The sequence below is a fragment of the Culex quinquefasciatus genome, chromosome 3 (genome assembly GCF_015732765.1).
Source record: "Culex quinquefasciatus strain JHB chromosome 3, VPISU_Cqui_1.0_pri_paternal, whole genome shotgun sequence".
Classification (NCBI taxonomy): domain Eukaryota; kingdom Metazoa; phylum Arthropoda; class Insecta; order Diptera; family Culicidae; genus Culex; species Culex quinquefasciatus.
The window spans coordinates 182,828,825-182,852,062 of record NC_051863.1 but is presented as its reverse complement, the minus strand read 5'-3'; the positions used below and the strand labels follow the sequence as shown (position 1 = coordinate 182,852,062).

The 23,238-nt window shown below is 41.9% G+C and overlaps 1 protein-coding gene and 2 long non-coding RNA genes across 3 annotated transcripts in view; all 3 read left to right on the top strand.

Annotated features, from left to right (window-relative positions):
- The first annotated feature begins 2,259 nt into the window (after window positions 1–2,259).
- LOC6035294 (elongation of very long chain fatty acids protein 7) overlaps window positions 2,260–23,238 on the top strand; it is a 54,144-nt gene continuing 33,165 nt past the window's right edge. Inside the window, exon 1 of the mRNA XM_001845462.2 lies at window positions 2,260–2,790. Within this exon, the coding sequence (XP_001845514.2) occupies window positions 2,649–2,790 (142 nt within the window). The 5' untranslated portion in view covers window positions 2,260–2,648. The remainder of the gene's footprint in view (window positions 2,791–23,238) is intronic.
- On the top strand, window positions 10,864–12,376 carry LOC119769602. Its single transcript, XR_005278445.1, has 3 exons — window positions 10,864–11,129; window positions 11,188–11,253; window positions 11,322–12,376. It is a non-coding gene; the product is annotated as an uncharacterized LOC119769602 (long non-coding RNA).
- LOC119769603 lies at window positions 19,450–20,465 on the top strand. Its single transcript, XR_005278446.1, has 3 exons — window positions 19,450–19,715; window positions 19,774–19,839; window positions 19,908–20,465. It is a non-coding gene; the product is annotated as an uncharacterized LOC119769603 (long non-coding RNA).

Below are 23,238 nucleotides of genomic sequence, written 5' to 3'. Positions count from 1 at the left end.
TTCAAGAAAATGCGGTGTTTTGTGAAAATTAAGTATTTCATTCGGAAAACTCTGAAACAGTTAAAATACATGAAAACTCCAAATCGTCAGATACCCATATTGCGAATCATAAAAAATAGTATTTTCGAGAACATACGGTATTTTGTGAAAATTTCAGTATTTCATTAAAAAAAAAACAGTTTAAATACCTGCAAAATTTTAAATCGTTCGAAACCCACATTAAGAATTTTTTTTTGTATTTTCGAGAAAATACGGTATTTTGTGAAATTTTAAGTAATTCATTCAAAAAACTCTAAAACAGTTAAAATACATGCATAATTTTAAATTATTTGATACCCATATTGTGAATTAAAAAAAAATTGAGTACTTTCGAGAAAATACGGTATTTTGTGAAAATTTTAGTACTTCGTTCAAACAACTCTAAAACAGTGAAAGAGCATGCAAAATTTCTAATCATTTGATACCTATATTGCAAATTATAAGAATTTAAGAACTTTAAAAAAAATAGTATTTTACTTTGAAACATACCATATTATTAAGCTTAATGATTTTTCACGCTCAAAAAAATGCGAATTTCTCGGGGACCTCAATTTCAAAACACCAAATTTCACGCAAGTTTCGCGGAACTTGAAAAATGTTAAAATAACTGTGAAAATCATTTGTTTAAATCACAGAAACTAATTTTTATGTTTAATGGTATATGATTCTTCAATAAACTAAAAATTCTTTACTAAATTTGAATGCGACACAAAAAAAAAATCTCCTAATTTTCAAAACAAAAATCTTTCTGGTTTATGAATGGGGATGGGCTAAATTTCGAAACAAAATGTCATTTTAAATTTTACAAAATTTCATATAACAATCTTGTCCAGTCGAAACATTTTTTTTTTAAAAGGGTTTTAACTCACTTTTCAAAAACTGAATTTAAAACCAATTCTAGATTTTTTTTTGAAAAAGTCCTATAAACATATGAAAGACAATAGCTTGAAGGACCTTTAAAAAAAATCAAGAATTTTAAAAAATAAAATAATTTTTAAACAAAATTGAAATTTTTATTCTAAATGAGAAAAGAAAACAGAAGAGAAGTATTTTTTAACTTTCACGGGAATTATCCACCCAAATAAACAAATATAGTTAAAATTAAACAGGCCGAACAAAAACTTATATGTTTTTAAATGTGATTCTTTAGATAGAATTTTTTATTTTGAATAAAACAAAGTTCAATTCTTTTATTTTTTTCCACTACCCCCTTCAAATAAAATAGCAGTAAAATTTTGAAATTTGTGTCCACTTTATTGACTCTTAAATATTGATTGATACTGATTTTGTTTTCTAAATGAAAGTTACTTTTATAAATATTTTTTGGTTCATGGTTCTTCGTTCAGTTTAGAAAAAAGTAAAATTAACATAAGGAAGTTTATTGCTAATGACAAAAATTTACATTTTCATATAAAAACCTTGTAAAATAAACAAAATTTTTTTTAGAAAAATTCCATAATGCTTGTTTATGGATCATTATCAAATAACGCCTTATAATCTTTTTAAATTTAATGAATTTTTAATAATTGAACAAAATTCAAAACCCCGATGCAAAATCGCTGAAATCGAAGTTTGAGCAGCTCTGGTGTTATGTTTTTTGATAGCAAATATAATTAAAACCAGCTAGTAGTTTCAACAAACCGCCCAATTTGGCGATACATTTTGGCAACAACCTTTTCGGTCCAATCGTCCAAATGTAGTGTGTTGTTTTTTTCGTTTGTTGTGCTTTACGATAACTGGCCCAGTTTCGTTCGTATTTTCAAGTGTATGCAATAAACTTTTCCGCACATTCAGCACAAAATTTGACATCCATTTGGTATGAACGATCGTCGACGATCACCACCGGTGCCAGTTTCGCGTACGCCACTGAACACCATCGTCTAGAAACACACACACAGACCGGAACATTAACCATCGAGACACCCCACCGATGGGTAGTCGTGGTTGTGCAAGATCTTCTTCCTAGTCGCTAGTCGAGACTTGAAGACGACTTCTAGCGGAGATCACCCCGCGGCGGCGTCGGCGTTGAGAGAACGAACTCTCTAGCTCGAGCTCCAAGGACGACCTGGCTGAACTTGATCTCTCTCTCTCTCGTCTGCGCCTCAGCCTCACTCACACCGTGCAAGTCTCGTGCGAACGGGCGCGAGCTTTTCCGTGTGATCTGACGCCTCGCAGCGAGGATCAACGCGCGAGAGAAGGCTCTTGTGTCGCAGGTGACCGCACCTGGCCGCCAGTTGCCGTTTCACTTTCGTTCGGTTCGGTGCGTTCAGCATCTCTCCAAGGGTGTCAACCCCGCGCGCTGGTCGATCGGTCGAGTGTGTAGCTAGAACTTTGCCTGCGAATTCCCAGTTCAAGTTCGTGCGTCCGTGCAACTGCTCGAGAAGAGATGATGCTCAAGATCGCCGCTGCTTGCCCTTGATGGTCCGCGAGGAAGAAGTGCTAATTTTTTGCAGGTGGTCCACGCAGACCACGCTGCCACGCCAAGTGCCGCAAGTTGACCGTGAAGATCGTGCTTGCGCAGTTTTGGCGTTCAACTGACAGTCGGGCCGTGAAGATCAGTGCGTCGTTTGGGGGTCGTTTCTTTGGGGTGGACCAGCAGTGTTGCCAGCATGAGTTTGGCGGATAACTTTACGGACTTTGCGGCCGGATCGCGGTTCGTGTTCCAGATGGCCGTCGAGGAGTACCACACCGGCCGGAACTGGTCCGGTCTGCTCGACCGGTACTGGCTGATCGTGGAGGAGCTGATCGCGGGTAAGTCCTCCAAGGGATCGTCAATGTGGGTCAATTTCGGTGGTGTTGAAATGTTGCTGCAGATTTTCCTTTGTGTACGCTGAGTTGGATTAAGTTTGACCAAGTTTTGGGCCGCGATGTTTACGAACCGTACAGAATGCGGAATTCGTTTTGGGGTTTCGGTTGGGAAAGCCATACGTGATGGTGAAGATGGTGTGTCACTTTTCGTTTGGACAAGGTGCTCGCTCGAGCGCGGCAGGTGACGTACGGCCAACGGGGTGAAAAGTGTCGAAAATGTCAGATGAGTGCAACACCTCAAGACGACGAACCTTGACTCTAATGGGGGTGGTAGCGAGTGTCACCAATGTGGATCATGTGTCGGAAGGCCCAAGTTTTGAAACAAATCGATGAAAAGTGATTACAGTAATACTCTATTCGCACGGGTTCCTTAAAGTTGTTTATAAGCATATTTAAAACTTTAACTTTCAAAGTTGAATGAGTTTTTAAATCTGGTTTGCATTATCAAACCGGTCATAAGAAGCCTGGGCGACTGGGGTACTACGAAGATGAAAAATTGAAAAAATAATTATTATTTACTTAGTAAAAAAATTCAGCCCGAGGCTGGATCAACTTTTAATGGAAACTCAAAAGCATATAATTTTTGTAAAAACAGTTAAAAAAGACTAACGAAAATTGCTGGATGGAGCAACTCTCCTAAAAAAAATACAAAAATCATTTGCTGAAACTGTTTTTTTGAAAAGTGCTCTAAACATCAGAATTCGATTCCCCAGACAATTTTACATAAAAATCTCCTCATACTTTGTTCTAGAAATCAGGAGGAAATTAAGATTTTTCGTGAAAACTTAACACGTAGCCTTATGTGTGGGACAAACTTCAAATGCGTTTTTCTCAGCTTGCTGTTTTTGCATATGGGACATTTATGCGAACATGGGCAGTGAACTACACTAAAAAAAACTGCTGTCGGGAACAATCAATGTGATTAAGCTTTTATCTTTCAGCCCATACTTCCAATTGAAATGCTGTCAAAGGCAAACTTATGGGAAATTGTACGAACTTACCTGTAAAAATATTTTTGAGACTAAAAATCAAGTCTGTCATATAGAAATTGCCAAAATCCACCAAAAAACTTTTTTTTCAACAATTTTATTTTTAAAACCGCTATAACTTCACATGGATTGGACTTAGGATAATGGTCAATATGGAGACTTTTAAATAAAATTGTGTGGAGAATCGATTCCCGTATTTGGTTTTGGAAAATTTTGACGTTTAGAGCACTTAAAAAAACAGTTTTAGGAAATTATTTTTTTTAGGTGAGTTGCTCCATTTTGCATTTTTCGTGAGTCTTGTTGTACCATCTTGGACTATTTTCACACAAATTTTGAGCGTTTGTCTTTACATGAGATGAACTTATGCCAAATATGGGCCCTCTACGACAAAGGGAAATGGGGTAAAAAGGGCATTGAAGGTTGAGGTCCAAAAAACATGAAAATCATAAAATTGCTCCCATTTGCGTAAAACTTGATGAATTCCAACTCTCTTTGATGCATTCAAAAGGTCTTTTGAAGCACTTCAAAATGTGCTATATACATCTAAGATTGGTTTGATTTTTCTCATTGCTTTCGCAAACTAGTGAAAAAAATTGATTTTTTAAAAACCTTAATATTTTTTTTGCAACAGCCTCCAACACCCATACCCCCATAAGTCAAAAAATAGGTAATTTAATGGACTATAAGCCTACTGAGTTAACTTTTTGGTCAATCGTAGTTTTTTCATAGATTTAAGATTTTTCTATGACAAACTTTTTACAGCGTTAGCTTTTGCCCTAATGCCCAATAAGACGGCATTTTTTGGGCTCAATTTTTACATATTCGGATTCCTTTGGAAATTTCACGTAAGAATAAAGTTAAAAAGTTGTTAATTTGATTGAAAAAACATTCAATTTAGAATGAATTAAAATAATTTTTAACATTTTGTCGGATCAGGGGTAAAACAGATATTCGCCTACATCAGCGATTCTCAACCTTCTTCTAGGCCGGTACCCCCTGCCATGTAAATCAAGTAGGCCCGGTACCCCCGTTGAGAATCGCTGGCCTACATGATACAGCATTTGACGTATTGATCACAGGGTAAACCAAATCTAACTTTTTTTTTTTCAAAAATGTGTTGTTTAATTATTCTTTAAAATCATATTACGACTCAAATACTTCAAACTTACGTGGAATTTCCCGAGGATTCCGAACGCTGAGAGTTTCATCCAAATCGGAGCACCTCGATACACACTGGTGAAAAACTCGCTCTTAAAACTCTTACGCCCTTCTCAAATGTCATCATCGAGTGAAACTGGCTCCATATACACAACAATGGCTTATATAAGTGTAGGATAACATGTCTACAAAGTTTCATTGAAATCGGAGATGGTCGAGAAAAAGTACATAAAAAATCCTGTTTTGGGCTGGAATTGCTCTTTCCTTTTCGTCGCTGTCATGCTATCTTGTCGCTCGTGCATTTTGGCAGAAATGGAGTTAAGGAAGCCATTTTGTGCAGCTCACCTATTGACCTTCCCAGATCCCCAAAATTCGATTTCAATCCTGAGATATTCAAAGAAACCCGAAACATCTCCACGGATTGTTTTTTTTCTGTTTGAGTATTAAGACACGGAATCCTGATTACAAGGACTATTGTATCGTGTTACCTATTTTTACTGTTATTAAGCATTTCCAGATCTATAACACAATTCCTATTGACAGGAAAAGTGCTGTTCCATCCAGATGCTGCAAACTCCATTCCTTGTGCCTTGTGCGCTATGTATCGCTAGAACCGCGGTGACAATTTTTACGTGTCATTTTTCAAGCTCTTCCCAGCAGCTATTATTTGCCGCGCGGGGTCTTGTAAAGACAATTGTCTTATATTGCGGCGCTACTCTTGGGAACACCTTTGCTCTGATTTGGACAATGTGACTGGACTGAAGTGCAATACCGATCGGCTGGGCATTATTTACATGCGAAGATACGAGGAAAGTATTTTGGGAAGAGGCGCAAAAGAATATCCCAAGATCGATCACATGCTTGAAGAGCACGTTAAGCAACCGTTTTATACTCATGCGGTTGCTGCTACCTCAGAACTTAAACTTAAGGCTGCCACCCTGAGAAGAACCCATGACTTTCCGCTTATGAGGCGAAACCCGTAACCATTCGGCCACAGGAGGTTGGCTCCACGGATTGTTGTCACCTTTCATATGAAAGAAGTTTCAATTTTGCCGAGCTATCTTGACACAACCTGAAAATTGACGTAAGTGTGACACCTGGCCAAAGGGATTTCAGGTTAGAACGCGGTTAAAACACGTACGAGCCCGACAACCAAATTTGATCCAACTTCGGGACAATACACATAATGTGGTAATAACGTGTTTTTATTGTTTACATTGCATGCTCTATGTTTTGTTTATTCATGGTCAAACATTAAAACGCGTTTTCGCGGAACGTCAAAAAGTATAAAGTTGCAATACAGTCATCCCTCATATTCGGAACGGTTTACAGATCGGCCAATGTTCAAAAAATCATAACAAATCGGTAATTGAACTTAATGATTCGCTTTACCTTCATTTGAAAGATTTTCATGCGATCTTTCGAATGCTGTATCGAACAACTGCAAATTTTAACTTTAATATAAAGTTTTGAAGAAAAACTTTGACCCTTGAAATCCACAAATTTGGAACACTTTTTTCTTACGGGTGTAAACAAACTTTGGATCTCTCCAGGAGTACATATTTGTAACAAAATAAGAACTTCACTCAGTGCAACCAGTGAAACTCAAGCTTAGTGATGTTTTATCCATGGTCTGATAACTTTTCTTGTGAAAATATCAGTTAAATTCAGGTGTTCCACAATTGTGGGAGGCACAATAACATCCTACAATCATGGAACAGGCAATTTGGAAGCAGTGTTTTGCTGCTCTGGATAAAATAGTCTTGAAGTGAAGTTTTTTGTTCAAAAAGTACTACTTTTACTAGTGAAATAGCCAGAAAATGTCCAAATAAAGGTCCTAAAAATAGTAGGGTCGAGAGAAAAGCTACATTTGGCATGCTATTGACAAATTATCACAAAAGTGTTCCGAATATGTGGGATGACTGTAATACCAAAAATCCATAAATTAATCCATAAATTAATCCATAAAACTACCTAATATGCGAATTACGAGAACATTGCATTTCCTAGTTTATCGACTAACAGTAGTTTTGTAAGTGCAGTACAGAGTTTTGCGGGACCCTTTCAGCATTTATCACAATGGGTGCAAATAAAGTTGTTTGTAAAGGGAAACAGAAAACAGGAAAACAACTCTTAAAAAACTATCACTATTGCTGGGAGTCCCCTTTTTCTTTTATAATTGGTGAAAAAAAGTATTTGTTTATGTCGCTATTAAAAAAACTGTCAAATATTAAATAATGCTCAATATGGTTGTTGAAATCAACAGTGATACATAAGTGACAAACATACTACAGCTGTTCAAATTTTACTTCCGTAGTTAGTTTTAACGCAGATTCTGACACACTTTAGTGTAGGTATGCAGCAAAATAATGCGACCAGTGTTTGATGGTTCATCCAATACCGCGTAAAATACTCTTACGTTGTTTTGCTCGATTTAATATGGCAGTATTCCACTCAACGAGCTTTTATGCTGAGCAAAGTTCCACAATGCCATGGACAACAGCGTTGACACTCAACACCCACGACAATCACCCACACGTTTTCACATCACCACCTCCCTCCCCCTATTCGTTTTGCTGTCACTGTGTGTTTACCTGTTATCAACCCTCCACACTGTTGTGGTGATTGATCTGGCCCAGCATCCTTCTCCTCCGTTGCCAGAGCCCCCCTCTCAGTGATTGACTCATTTGCCAACAACACACTGAGTCTGGTTTGTACTCCTTTTGTACGGAGTCGATGATGCAACGCATTCGACACACACACACACACGCCATGCATTGACCGGTGACTAGTGGTTAGTGGCTACTGCTAGCAGGTTTATCATTTGTCGTGATCACCTGTTATCTCAGCGCACGGTGAGAATGTTTTTTTCAACCAAAGTTAAACTTTTAAGAGTTCGCATCTTTTTGAATTTTTAGGTAATCATATTTTTCAGTCTAGAAAATAATTATGACACAAGAAAATTTCCCACCGTGCAACAGGGAAAAAAGAGAAAAACAAGAGGTGTTGACGATTCCAGCCCCGCCGTGCGCACTACGGAACCAGTTTGAGTCGGGGTGGCTAATGTGGGTCAGGGTTAACCACAGACCGGGCGCTAATGTTCGCCGGAGGGAACATATTCGGGAGATGCCGCACTTGGGGTCGCGCGATTTCGCGAAAGGGCGCACTGATCTTGACTTTGGGACGTTCCCTGCTTTTAGTAATTTCACAGTTGCCGAGCTTCTTTGTTGGGGGATTATTTATATTCTCCAATAGGGTTGTTTTGAAGAAAAACACTCATAGGAAATGTCTGAGATCTGGCATTTAAAAAAAACACAAATATCACTTAAGTATTTATTAATTTTAAAAGGGTCATCAAATCCCCAATAATTCAAAAAAAAAAAAATACAACGTTTATTTTCTTAAACATTGTTGGGTCGGTTATCCGAAAGCTCAATTACCTGTCGTATTTTTTCGGACATTGACATTGAACTCCAAACTGCTCTGCTTGCCGTTGGCCACAAGCGAGAGAAAGAGCAAGAGGGTGGTGGGGCTGTTGTACAACTTCCTCATTGTACAGTTGTGGCAAACTTGCATCATGAATGAGCTTGCTGAGAGAGGTGCGATATAAAAAAGGGTGAGAAAAGTTTCAACGAGTTGTGTTTGAAAGGTGCATTCTGCTGTAAGCTTCTCGTCCAAGCTGAACTTTTGCGATGAAAGGGTGGATTTTGCTGGGTTGATATCTAACTAGAATTGATTGCTCAATCAACGTTTCGTTTTACTTATTCAATGTTAAGATCATATGTGCGATTTCGTTGGGATAGGGTTATTTGAATGATAATTTAGATAAATGTATTTTAAACTTTAAAATGTTATTTACCGAATTCTAACCATTTGAAACAACTTTGTAATAATTCCTGCAAATTTCCATACAAAATTGAATCACTTTGCGCAAAGTGAGGAATTAACCAACTGTTCCCATAGTTCGGGAAGTTGCTTTGGAGTTTTGGACCCCAAAAAGGAAAAGGAAAATAGCTATGTTGAAAAAACGATTTTGTTATTAGACCCATGGACCCTGGGCAAAACGTAAAACCCCTCCCCCTTTTTCTCGAAGTATTTGCGTGGACAATTTCAAATAAATGTCTTTTAAGACTTTTAAAAAGGACAACAAACAAACAACAACAAAAATTAAAAAAAATCTGTGTGATTTCAAATCACCCTTTCGTCTTTCTTATATTATACTGACGATTCTTCTTTTTTTATGTTAAAAAAGAGTTGTTTATGTGCTGGCTCTCTTCTCTTTCTCTGTTAATAACTTCAACCAAAAAAGTAGGGTACAGAAATAATTAGGCATAGCGATTTATCACGCTAAAAAAGTTCAATTTTCACGGGGACCACTAAATAAAAAAACTAAAAAAAAGTTCACTAAGCATGAAAAATGCCAAAATAACATATAACAATTTTTGCTATGTACCTCGTTATGCATGAGTTTTTGTACACTATTTTTTTATGCTGGAAATTTCGAGGTTTCACACAGCAAATCAAACCATCAACATTCTAGAGTTTGAGGAAAAAACTACGGCAGTCTAGAAACGGGCTGATTTTCAAGGAAACAATAATAGTTTATAGTCCACGTCATTCAATATTTAATAAAACGAGATTGAATCCCCAATTTTCTCTTGAAATTGTACCTTCAAAATCAAATGGTAGTCGAATTTTTATAACACTGAATTTATCAATTTAACAAAAGTAAAAAAATGGCGAAAAAAACTCTCTGCCGAAATGTTTATGAAAAATTCACCTATAGAGCAATTCCAACTCAAATCAGGAATTTTTGTGGTACTTTTGTAACCGACTCTCTCCGATTTCAATGGAACTTTGAGACATGTTATCCTAAGCTTACATAAGCTAATTTTTGTGCATATGGAGCCAATTGCACTCGAAAATGACATGTGAGAAGGGCGCAAGTGTTTTAAATATTATTGTATGTTGATATTGAAAAATTACTGCATCTCAAAGCCATTGCATCGTATCAAAAAGTGGTCAAACACAAACTTGTAGAAATTAAACGGGTGTTCTGAAAAAATACACTGAAAGAAAAATACACGCAACTTCTACGAGATTTTTCAATTTTTAAGTTTAAAAGTTGAATTTTAAGGTGATGTCACGATGTTTTTTCGTTCAAAATTTTTGAGGAAATAGCCTAAAATGTTTAAAAAAATCTCACGAAAAATTCTGGATGGCAGGTCTCTCCTAAAAAAATAAATCATTTACTAAAACTGTTTTTTTAAGTGGTTTAAACGTACAAATTTTCAAAAACCGTTGGTGGAAATCGATTCTCCAGACAATTTTACATAAAAGTTTCCATATTGTCCATTGTTCTATGCCCAATCCTTGTCAAGATACAGCGGCTTTTGAAAATAAAAATGTTGAAAAATAGTTTTTTGGTGTTTTTTGCAAATTTCTATATGATAAACTTAAATTTTCCGTCTCGAAAATATTTTAACCGGAAAGTTTGTCCAACTTCCTATAAGTTTGCCTTTGACAGCTTTTCAATTGGATGTTTCGGCTTACAGATATTAGCTTAATTATACTGCTCATAACTGAAAACAGATTTTTTTTTTCAGTGTGTAATGCCAAATTGTGACCCTACCTTCTTTAACAATAACTCTTTTACTTTTCTTGAAAAAGTTTCCCTCATTAGAGCGCCATCTCTTGGTGGGAGGTAGGGAGATTACTGAAAAGCTTCGCGTGAGATCTCTACTATACGTTCCACGAGATCTCATTTAACTGTCGAGTGACCTACCAAATTTGCCTAAAGAAATAAAGAAATACGATTTAAAAGGAAACGGGAGCGGGACTCGACCTTTATAAAAGAGCCCGAAAAAACTCCTCACAAAGGCCCCGTTTTCCCTGATGCCAGAATGAGATGGAACTAGCCTCCAATTTGCTCCATTTCTGTGTGAGAGCGATCTTGTCGAGGCCTTTAGATCCTCGCGGGACTTTTTCTATCTTTTCACGTGAAGACCGTCAACCAGTAAAGTTGCTAGACCGACCTCTGTGGCACTAAGTTAGTTTAAAGTGTCATTAGCCAAGGATTGACTAGGGCAAACCCGGTAGAAAAGCCTACCGAAGCTTAAAACCTGTTACAAAACCGTAAGATTGTGAATTCCTGGTGTAAATGTTAAGAAAACTTAGAATGTTTGCTCTTTAGGCCCATTAGTTAATCTCCGGCATCTCCTCTGACCTTCGCGGGTGTGTTCTTTGCGACTTTCCGAAGGTAAGAAGCCCTGGCGGCATCAATTGTGAAGATTTTGCGACTAAAACGTGTGAATTAACGTTGGACAGGTGAATTTGCCCACCTCCCAGCGTGGGTGCGAGTTGGGGCACGACCGATTGCCAGCTGAACATCACGATTGGCCCGTTCGCGGACGAGCATTGCCGGTGAGGCACGCGGATTGGCCTCGTGGAGGAGATTTGGCCCATTTGAGCACCGCAACGCAACCTAGGACGCTCAAATTGTAGGCCCGGTCGGCCATCTTGCGAATATTGTTGTCCAATTGTCGTTTGGAGGCAACAAAACCATCGAAACACGTGCTCGCCATCGTCCAAAAGTGTGAACACGCGGTGATTTCGAGTGCTTGACGACCACTGACTGCGAGCGACCAGCCGATACGCTCATTTTCCGGCTTTGCAACCCCCTTCCGGTCGCTCAGTGGAAATTAGGAAACTTTTCACGTGAAATTCTACTCCTCAAACGTCTGAGGACTGCGGGTGGACTACCCGTCGGGAGTAACCGGTGCTGTCGCAGCGGAGACCAGGAGCTGGGTCGCGCGCGGAAACGTCGCACGCTCGAGGAAGCGTACTGCCATCTGGTAGTAAAAATCGGAAACCGGTTTGCGCAGCGCGTGCACACGCGCGTGCCTACCTGTGCCATACCTGGCGCGGGGCATCGCGATCGAGATTGCCGTTGGAGATTGCCGTCGGAGTGTTCCGGTCCCTTCGCCCAAGGATTAAGGTCAGATCTGAAAAGTTATTTTTTTTACCCTGAGCTCAAACAAACTTGTTAGTTGGTAAGATTAGGCGTGACGTCACAACCCATATTGTTAAGCTAAAACGCAATATAAGCCTAAATGCTGGTCCGTCAAACCATCCAGCGTGTTTGGTAACTGAATTGGGTGGCCGATTTGCGTGGACAACGTGGGTTAAGCGGGTCAAATACATGAATTATCGCACACAAATTTGAGTTTAGTTTCTGATTATTTCTGGTATTATTACGTTAACATCTAGTGCAAATTAATTGGTCCCTCGGGAGGTATCTGTGTTCTGGTGTTTGAGCCTCTATTAACCCGCCCTTAGAGTCTTTGCCGGGTCTCTAAAAACAGCTTCAGCAGTCTCTCGATCCCCGGAGTGGCGCGACACCTTCGGTGTCAAAACTGTTGATAGTCGAGGAACAAAACAATCCGTTACATTTTGGCGCCCAACGTGGGGCCGAGCAATAGTGGCAATAGTTCTACTATGTCTCAAAGTTGGGTTTAGTTTGGGTACTCAGTTAGAAGTTTGTTGGGTTTTCTGAACTATTATTGAGCATAGTTTATTTCAAGACAATCATATTTCATCATTTCGTTTGCAATATACCAAATACAATTCAAATATTTTGTTCCACCACCGTAATAGACCTAAATTTGATTCGCAGTCACCCTATTTCGGTTTGATTACTATTAATTTGAGATTTCGTTGGATTTTGTTTTAATATATTTTCGAACATTGTTGAGGAGTTATTTCAAAAGTGTTAGTTGGAATCAAAACAATGGATCACGTTTACATAAGTGACCCATGCAGCCTCAAAGAGGATGAAATGGAGTATGAATTTTGCCTTCGTGCCACACCTGTTCGTGGTGGATTACGCGAGCGCCAGCAGAATTTGCGTGCTTTGCTGCAAAAACCCGAGGATCCGGTAGAAGTACATTTTTCGACGTATTCGCTAGCGGAGGACTTGGTGAAGATCCCGAGACAGCTGAAGGAAATGGAGCGTTGTCTAGATGCTAATCTTGATGATGATTGCTACTCTCGACTGGTTCACTATCACAAGCGACTTCGACGATACTCGCCGGGAACGGAAGAACATCGGCAGCAGCGGAAGGCGTTGTTGGACAGCATCGAGCGACTCTCAAGAAGGTACTACAACATTGATTTAGCCCATGTCTGCCGACAGGTTCCCCTGATGCGAATCCATACGGTGCATTCGAATTTGGCCTCCGCGACTCCGGGACAGTTGGCCCAGGAGTTAGTGGATCTGACGACGGATTTCGAGGAAGGAGCAGTTGGCGGAATTCTTGACGATCGTCTTACGCGCGCGTCGTCCACAACGACTCAAAGGACGCTGCAGCCTTCGCTTAATCCGTATACTGGGACCAAACCGAAAGCATCTCGTGATCTGTTGGCTGCCCCAGTACCGGCCCCTAGAGGTCAATCGAGCTATAACCAATGGCTGTCCGGATTCTCCCCAGCGGCAACAAGGCAGTCCGAGTTGGGAAGACCGATGTCGAATCCACAGCGATGGGAGCAATCGGCCGCCGCTGGCGTGGACAACTCGACACTTGCCATATCGGAGGATCCAAGGCGAAAGGCGCCACCCCTCGGTGGCTTTGCGCGAACCTTGTTTGAACCGACGTCTGGGAGTGCGCATCCACTCCCGCCGCAGCAGCAGCCTCAACCAGGGAACATGGGCCGTTCAGCAGCTACATCGTCTCCAACGCCGACGATTCAGAATGAACCTGCCGATGAAAGGGATATGAATGAGTTCATTCATGCTTCCGACGTTCAAAATTACATTCGCGCGTGTCTAGAACATATGATGAGGCAGCAAGCCAACGGCGCATCGGTCCTTCCAGAAGCCGTAGATGAGTTGGCCGAACAAGTGGCCAAGGTTGATTTGCGTCGGGATTCGGAGATGTTACGGATTTCGCAGGATCAACCTCCAGCGAGGCGTGTACCCTCTCCTCCTTTCCAGTTATCCGCTCGAGAAACTTCAGGGAAGCCTGAAATGAGAAGCATGTCACGTGGAGAAGGATTATTTGAACTACCAGAGGAAAGCCAAGTTCATGGAGAGTCACGGCGCCGTCAGGAGTCTAATCCCGCCCCAGGACCGTCTTGGGATGTGAACCGAAGGTTTCCGGATGTCCAAACGCTGCAAGGTGAGAGATATCGACGACTACCGCACCAGCAGTGCAACATAATTGAAAAATGGCCGAAATTCACCGGCGGTACGAATTCTGTTCCCGTGGTGGATTTTTTGCGCCAGATCAATATTATGTGCGAGTCCTACCACATCAGTAAACAAGATCTACGAATGCACGCCCATTTGTTGTTCCGCGAGGGTGCGGCGGTGTGGTATACCACCTACCATGACAGATTCGACAGTTGGGAGACTTTGAAACATACCTCCGGTTGCGCTACGACAATCCAAACCGGGATCTCATTACTCGTGACCTGTTGGACAAACGTAAACAACGTCCCAATGAACCGTTCGGTGAATATCTCGAAGAGATTGAGAGATTAGCGCAACGCCTCACTCGTAAAATGTCTCATGCGGAGTTGTACTACCTGGTCACCAAAAACATGAAGATGAGTTACAAGCGTAGTCTGGTGTTGGCCACCATTCAGTCGCTTGATCACCTGTCCCAGCTGTGTTACAAGCTCGATGCGCTCGACGGCCTCGGAGGTCTACAAAAAGCTTCCGTTCACCAAGTGGACATGGACGAACGAGCTGCAGAGATTGATGAGGAGTTGTTGAATGCCGATGTGTGCGCGGTTCATGGTCGTTTCAAGAAGCTTGCGGACTCTACAGGTGAGAACAGGAAGCCGATGTGCTGGAACTGTCGCCAGGCAGGACACATGTGGAGGGAGTGCGACCAGAAAAAAGTGTACTTTTGCCATGTGTGTGGACACACGGGTACGACCGCGTTCCAGTGCCCAAATGGACATCCACTCCGAACTCGGTCGGATGAGGAGGAAAAAAACGAGTAAATGGGATGGATCCAGGGAATCGATCTACCCCATCTGATACTCCGGAGATTCCCAACCGTCCGTTTTCTGTCTTCAATACTGCGCATCGAATTAACACGACCCTCACCGTTGCCCACACCTCAAAGTTCGAGTTCTATCTGAGGAGATTGAAGCGCTAGCCGACACCGGTGCCAGTTTGTCGGTGATCAGCTCGCTGGGTTTGCTGAATAAGTTGGGCTTACAGATTCAACCTCTTCGCCTCCAGATTACGACAGCTGATGGTACGCCGTATCGATGTCTCGGTTACGTGAATCTTCCCTGTCCTACGAGTCTACCACCCACGTCCTTCCCACGATCGTCGTGCCTGAGATGAAGAAGGACCTAATTCTAGGCGTAGATTTCCTGAACAAGTTTGGATTCCGTCTGGTGGGTCCCCGTTTTTCCCCGGTTGGTGAAGAAACGGTCAATATGATCGAATTTCAGCGAGTTGAGGACTATTTTGGTGACACAAATGACAATATATGCTTTGAAATCCATCCAATCAGCCCAGCGGAATCTGCGAAAGACCTCGAGAGTTCAACCGATGACAGCTTGGAGATGCCAACCATCGAAGTACCGGAAAACACATCTGCGAGCCTAGTGACCTGGTCACGGAACATGTCTTGTCGGATAGCCAGCGAGAAGCACTTTTGAAGTAGTACAACAACTTCCGGCCACGCGAGACGGGAATCTAGGTCGAACTCCGATCATGTCCCATTCGATCGACCTTCTCCCGGGCGCAAAGCCGAAGAAGGTTCCTCCGTATCGTTGGTCTCCATCCGTAGAGGAAGTTATCGACGCGGAAATCGAGCGAATGAAGCGCCTCGGGGTCATAGAAGAGTGCCCTACGGCGGTCGACTTTTTAAATCCGTTGTTGCCGATTAAGAAGGCCAGTGGAAAGTGGAGAATCTGTCTTGACTCTAGGCGGTTAAATCAATGCACCAAAAGGACGATTTTCCCTTTCCTAATATGATGGGAATTCTTCAGCGTATCCAGAAGTCGAAGTATTTTTCCGTCATTGATCTGTCGGAGTCGTACTACCAGGTTCCACTCGACGAGGCCGCGAAAGACAAAACGGCGTTCCGCACGAACAAAGGTCTGTTCCGATTTGTTGTCATGCCGTTCGGGTTGACCAATGCTCCGGCGACCATGGCGAGACTGATGACGAAAGTCATAGGACACGACCTGGCACCCTGGGTGTATGTGTACCTCGATGACATCATTATCCTGTCGAACACCTTCGAGGACCACCTGGACCGGATCCGGATTGTCGCTGATCGTCTTCAGAAGGCGGGTCTCACCATCAACCTGTCAAAAGTAAATTTTGTCAGACGAGTATTCGATACTTGGGTTACGTGCTGAGTGAGGACGGACTGTCCATGGACGTTAGCAAAATCCAGCCCGTTTTAGACTATCCTACGCCTAAAACAGTGAAGGACATCCGACGCCTTCTCGGACTCGCCGGGTTTTACCAGAAATTTATCCAAAATTATTCTGAAATTACGACCCCCATCAGCAACCTCCTCAAGAAGAATCGAAATAAGTTTAGCTGGACCGAAGAAGCGGAAGTGGCCCTGTCCAAACTGAAGACTGCGCTGGTGACCGCCCCGATACTGGCTAATCCAGACTTTAATTTGCCGTTTATCGTCGAGACCGATAGTTCGGACCTGGCGATTGGTGCGGTCCTTGTGCAGATGCACCAAGGAGAGCGGAAGTGTATTGCTTATTTTTCTAAGAAACTGTCCAGCACTCAGCGCCGGTACAGTGCCACTGAGCGAGAGTGCCTGGCTGTCCTGCTGAGTATCGAGAATTTTAAGCATTTCATCGAAGGTTCCCGTTTTGTAGTGCAGACCGACGCCATGAGTCTCACGTTCCTCAAATCGATGTCCATCGAATCCAAATCGCCGAGAATCGCTCGCTGGGCTCTCAAGCTCTCAAAGTACGAGCTTGACCTGCAATACAAAAAAGGCAGCGAAAACATTCCCGCCGACGCCCTGTCCCGGTCCATAAATCAGGTCAAGGTGGACCTCCCCGACCCGTACATCACTCAACTCTTGAACCAGGTGGAAAAGTTTCCTGAGCGATTTCCCGATTTTAAAATCTCAGGTGGAAAACTCTTCAAATTCATCTCGAATAGCACGGGTCTGGAAGATCTTGGTTTTCGCTGGAAGTTCGTCGTTCCGTTGGCTGAAAGAAGGTCTATCGTGAAAGAAATTCACGAAGCGGCCCATTTAGGACCTCTGAAAACGCTGGCCAAAGTCCGCGAACGCTTTTACTGGCCACGAATGGCCACGGAAATTAAGCGCTTTTGTTGCAGCTGTTTGGTGTGCAAGGAGTCCAAAGTACCGAGTACTAATACTACGCCGGTCCACGGAAAACCCAAGCAGTGCAGTCGTCCGTGGGAAATGATTTCCATGGATTTCCTTGGGCCCTACCCCAGGTCAAAGAAAGGGAACCTGTGGATCCTGGTGGTGTGTGACTTCTTCTCGAAGTTCGTGATGGTTCAATGTCTGCGTTCAGCGACTGCTCCTGCGGTGTGCCAGTTTGTTGAGAACTTTGTTTTCAATTTGTTTGGCGTTCCAGAAGTGTGTATTACCGACAACGCGCAAGTCTTCAAGTCCGATCTTTTCCTCAAGCTGCTCAAGCGGTACGAGGTTACCCATTGGCCGTTAGCTGTCTACCACCCTGGTCCAAACCCGACGGAACGGGTAAATCGAGTTATTGTAACCGCGATTCGGTGTGCCCTAAACCAAAAGCGGATCATCGTGATTGGGACGATTCGGTACATCTAATCGCCAGGGCGATTCGCACGCACGTTCATGATAGCACGGGATTCACGCCGTATTTCGTCAATTTTGGCCGCAACATGGTGAGTTCCGGGGCTGAGTACGAACACCTAAGGGAAGTGGACGATAATTTGGCGCAGGACCCGGTCAAGCTCAACGAAGAAATGAAGAGTCTGCACAAGCTGGTCAGGAGAACTTGCTGAAAGCCTACCGGAAGTATTCCGCGCCGTACAACCTCCGAGTTAATCGGAAACATCAGTTCCAGGAGGGCGATGTCGTCTACAAGAAGAACGTCCTGCTGTCTGATAAATCACGAGATTTTGTTGGAAAGTTTGGAGCAAAGTACACGAAGGTTCGAGTTCGACAAGTTTTGGGAACGAACTGTTATGTTCTGGAAGATTTCGAGGGTAAAAGGATACCTGGAAGCTACCACGGTTCGTTCCTTAAGCGAGCATAAACAACGAGTTCCATTAGCTATGTCAGGTGCAGCGAGAGCTGCGCAACAACCACTGCTGATTAAGCACCACAAACACTCATTGAGTACACCAAAACGATGTTCGAGATGTCATTAACCTGTTTCCTCACATCAATTTAGTTAGAGAAGTTGTTTTGATTCCATTGTTTAGATTTTAATCGCGATATTCGATTCACTTGGCGTTTCCGTGCATCCATTCAATCATATTTCTCAACATTTTCGTATAAAAGTTCATCTCATCGCTCCATCGTTACGTTAAAACTTCATAATTAGCGAAAATAGACCAACTTTGTTAGAAAACCACATTTTCTTACCTTCAGTGAGATTTTGATTCATTTGTTTTGTTTGACAGAAATGACAGTTCACGGCCGAGATCGAACTCGCAGGGTCGAAGTTAGGTGACGTTAGAAATGAAACGTCTGATGCGATATTTGTTTCCAAAATATTCTGAGGGATGATTCGGTGTGAAATATTTCTGAACGCGTTTCGGTACGTTTGCGTTAGGCTTAGCAAAACATATTTTTCAATAGTTATTGAAGTTAATTGGTTTTTAATAAGTTTTCTCAGATCTTTCTGAGGTTTGTTGGATATTTGGTACATGGAAATTTGTCAGATATCTCTGACGTCATTCGGTTTAGTTAAGGTTAAGATTTGACTGCGAGTATGATTGTGTAGAGACCCAGATGAATAGGAATGATAATTAGAGTTGGAACAGAATATTTGGATTCAATGGATTTTTTTTAATATTAGAGCAGTCTTGGGAATCGGCAATTAAAACTGCATTTTTTTATGAAGATTACTTTGAACATATTCAGATGGCAACTTTTTAATGATTTCTTCACCTTGAACAATAAAAATTTTGAAATTTCTGATTTCAAAATTTTTATTAAATTAGTATTGGCGAGAATGTAATGCCAAATTGTGACCCTACCTTCTTTAACAATAACTCTTTTACTTTTCTTGAAAAAGTTTCCCTCATTAGAGCGCCATCTCTTGGTGGGAGGTAGGGAGATTACTGAAAAGCTTCGCGTGAGATCTCTACTATACGTTCCACGAGATCTCATTTAACTGTCGAGTGACCTACCAAATTTGCCTAAAGAAATAAAGAAATACGATTTAAAAGGAAACGGGAGCGGGACTCGACCTTTATAAAAGAGCCCGAAAAAACTCCTCACAAAGGCCCCGTTTTCCCTGATGCCAGAATGAGATGGAACTAGCCTCCAATTTGCTCCATTTCTGTGTGAGAGCGATCTTGTCGAGGCCTTTAGATCCTCGCGGGACTTTTTCTATCTTTTCACGTGAAGACCGTCAACCAGTAAAGTTGCTAGACCGACCTCTGTGGCACTAAGTTAGTTTAAAGTGTCATTAGCCAAGGATTGACTAGGGCAAACCCGGTAGAAAAGCCTACCGAAGCTTAAAACCTGTTACAAAACCGTAAGATTGTGAATTCCTGGTGTAAATGTTAAGAAAACTTAGAATGTTTGCTCTTTAGGCCCATTAGTTAATCTCCGGCATCTCCTCTGACCTTCGCGGGTGTGTTCTTTGCGACTTTCCGAAGGTAAGAAGCCCTGGCGGCATCAATTGTGAAGATTTTGCGACTAAAACGTGTGAATTAACGTTGGACAGGTGAATTTGCCCACCTCCCAGCGTGGGTGCGAGTTGGGGCACGACCGATTGCCAGCTGAACATCACGATTGGCCCGTTCGCGGACGAGCATTGCCGGTGAGGCACGCGGATTGGCCTCGTGGAGGAGATTTGGCCCATTTGAGCACCGCAACGCAACCTAGGACGCTCAAATTGTAGGCCCGGTCGGCCATCTTGCGAATATTGTTGTCCAATTGTCGTTTGGAGGCAACAAAACCATCGAAACACGTGCTCGCCATCGTCCAAAAGTGTGAACACGCGGTGATTTCGAGTGCTTGACGACCACTGACTGCGAGCGACCAGCCGATACGCTCATTTTCCGGCTTTGCAACCCCCTTCCGGTCGCTCAGTGGAAATTAGGAAACTTTTCACGTGAAATTCTACTCCTCAAACGTCTGAGGACTGCGGGTGGACTACCCGTCGGGAGTAACCGGTGCTGTCGCAGCGGAGACCAGGAGCTGGGTCGCGCGCGGAAACGTCGCACGCTCGAGGAAGCGTACTGCCATCTGGTAGTAAAAATCGGAAACCGGTTTGCGCAGCGCGTGCACGCGCGTGCCTACCTGTGCCATACCTGGCGCGGGGCATCGCGATCGAGATTGCCGTTGGAGATTGCCGTCGGAGTGTTCCGGTCCCTTCGCCCAAGGATTAAGGTCAGATCTGAAAAGTTATTTTTTTTACCCTGAGCTCAAACAAACTTGTTAGTTGGTAAGATTAGGCGTGACGTCACAACCCATATTGTTAAGCTAAAACGCAATATAAGCCTAAATGCTGGTCCGTCAAACCATCCAGCGTGTTTGGTAACTGAATTGGGTGGCCGATTTGCGTGGACAACGTGGGTTAAGCGGGTCAAATACATGAATTATCGCACACAAATTTGAGTTTAGTTTCTGATTATTTCTGGTATTATTACGTTAACATCTAGTGCAAATTAATTGGTCCCTCGGGAGGTATCTGTGTTCTGGTGTTTGAGCCTCTATTAACCCGCCCTTAGAGTCTTTGCCGGGTCTCTAAAAACAGCTTCAGCAGTCTCTCGATCCCCGGGAGTGGCGCGACACCTTCGGTGTCAAAACTGTTGATAGTCGAGGAACAAAACAATCCGTTACAAGTGTGGTAGAAACTTGGATAGTAAATATGCTTACGTAAATATTAAAGCGAGTCAAATTGAAAAGCTGTCAAAGGCAAATTTATGGAAAATTGGACGAGCTTTCCGTTAAAAATATTTTCGAGATGGAAAAATCAATCTTATAGAAATTGCCACAAACCACAAAAAACCTAATTTTTTCAACATTTTTATTTTAAAAGCCGCTGTATCATGACAAGGAGTAGGCAAAGGACAATGGTCAATATGGAATCTTTTATGTAAAATTGTCTGGAGAATCGATTACCACTATCGTTTTTTTTGAAAATATTGACGTTAAGACCACTGAAAAAACTATTTTAGTAAATGATTTTTGTATTTTTGTATTTTTTAGATGAAACATACCATTCTGCATTTTTTGTGAGTTTTGTTGAAACATTTTAGGCTATTTCCTAACATATTTTCAACGAAAAAAAAATTGTGACATCACGTTAAAATTTAACTTTTAAACTAAGAAATTGAAAAATAGCATAGAAGTGGCGTATATTTTTCTTTCAGTGTATTTTTCGACAAACCAAAAATGGCTATCAAAATCACCAGAAACTTTCCTGATTTGAGCTGTACTTGCCTTTTCAAAATATTTTAAACGAGCTGAAGTGATAATAAATGCAGGAAAATAAATTCGTTTGTAGTTGATTGCTCTACTGTTTTCACTGAAAATTTTAAAGCATTTAAAAAGATATTGTTTTCATTCCTGAAATTAAATATAGCTAAACATCGAATTAAGAGCACATTTTGTCAATTTGAATTAAAAAGTATTCATTAAAATGTTAAACAATTTATATGTAAAAGGATACTGTGAAAAATGCAAAATATGAATAAAGCCATCAAAAAACAATTTCCGGAGTGCTAACCCAAATAACATTTTGAAATCAACTAGCTACCACCTAGTTTTACTGAGGTTTTATGGTAGAATCTTGACTGCTTGTAAGTTTTATGTTGGCTTTCACAGCAACCAACAAGCATGAGCTGATTTAAAGGTTCTAAGAAGGTTTTATGCCTGTATGTATGTATGTATGTATGATCCCCATACCCGCAGGCAACTTGGTCCTGGAACACATGTGAGCGCTAGGTGAACAATTCGATCATCTTTACTCCGTAATCTGTACACCCACGTGCATAAGTTTTTTTGCACGAATTTTAGTGCTACAAATACCGGCGCATAGATCAAAATGGTTTCCCTCTTCCTCCCAAGCGCCGGAAATTTGTAGCGGGTGTAGGGACACTTTGCATAGACGCCCTTGCTCCCATCACGTCACTGAGGGTATGGAGCGACGAGAAATTAATAAGCATGCCCCCCCAGTCGAACCTTCATTAGAGAAGCAGGCAATCCACAACTCACAGCGAACGACTAAGGGAACACCCTACCACGTATATAGTAATAATTGGGCGTGGTTGTCTTGAATGATATGAGTGAATGTTAGAATAAGTGTTAGAATATTTGTTTTTATAACAAGAACGGGCTCACCAATTGTTGATATCGTCAAGTCTAGTTTTTGAGCTTCATTTACTTGCGATCTGCAGAACTTCAAACGTCGAAGATGACAAAACCTGCTACTGGAAACAGCACCGTCGGGCCCAACGGTTGACCTTGGAATTACACTGGGAGAAGAACCCCATCTCCCGATTTGCTACTGCTGCTCCTACAGATCCCTGTTGGCCACCGCGTTTTCTCCGGCTCGCTTGAACCTTCAACTTGCTCATCGACCGTAGAATCCTGGACCATTGAGCCTTCATCTTCGATCTGCTTTTGCTGTTGGTTGGCGTCGCTGACGATTGCGTTGGCCACCGTTGACACCAATCGGAAGAGCACACGAAACTCGGACAATTCCGGAACGAGCTAAACTTCCCGACGAATTTATCACAAAATTCCCTTTTCGTAAATCTTCATAATTCACATTTGCAAATAAATCTTTGATAAAAAACGTCATCGGAAAAAAACGCATCCGATCTCGCGCCAGGTTCTAAGAAGGTTTTATGCCTGGGACATAAAACCTGGTTGCAATAAAAGCCAAACGGCTTTCAATAAGGTTTTATGAAAGTTTTAAGAGAATCTTGAAAACCTGATGGCAATGTCATGCCTAACGGTTCTATCTCATGCTTCTTTAAAACCAAGGGTGTTGTAGCTGTCAATTGCCTTTAGGCATGCAAAAACGTACTTAAAACCATAAGCTC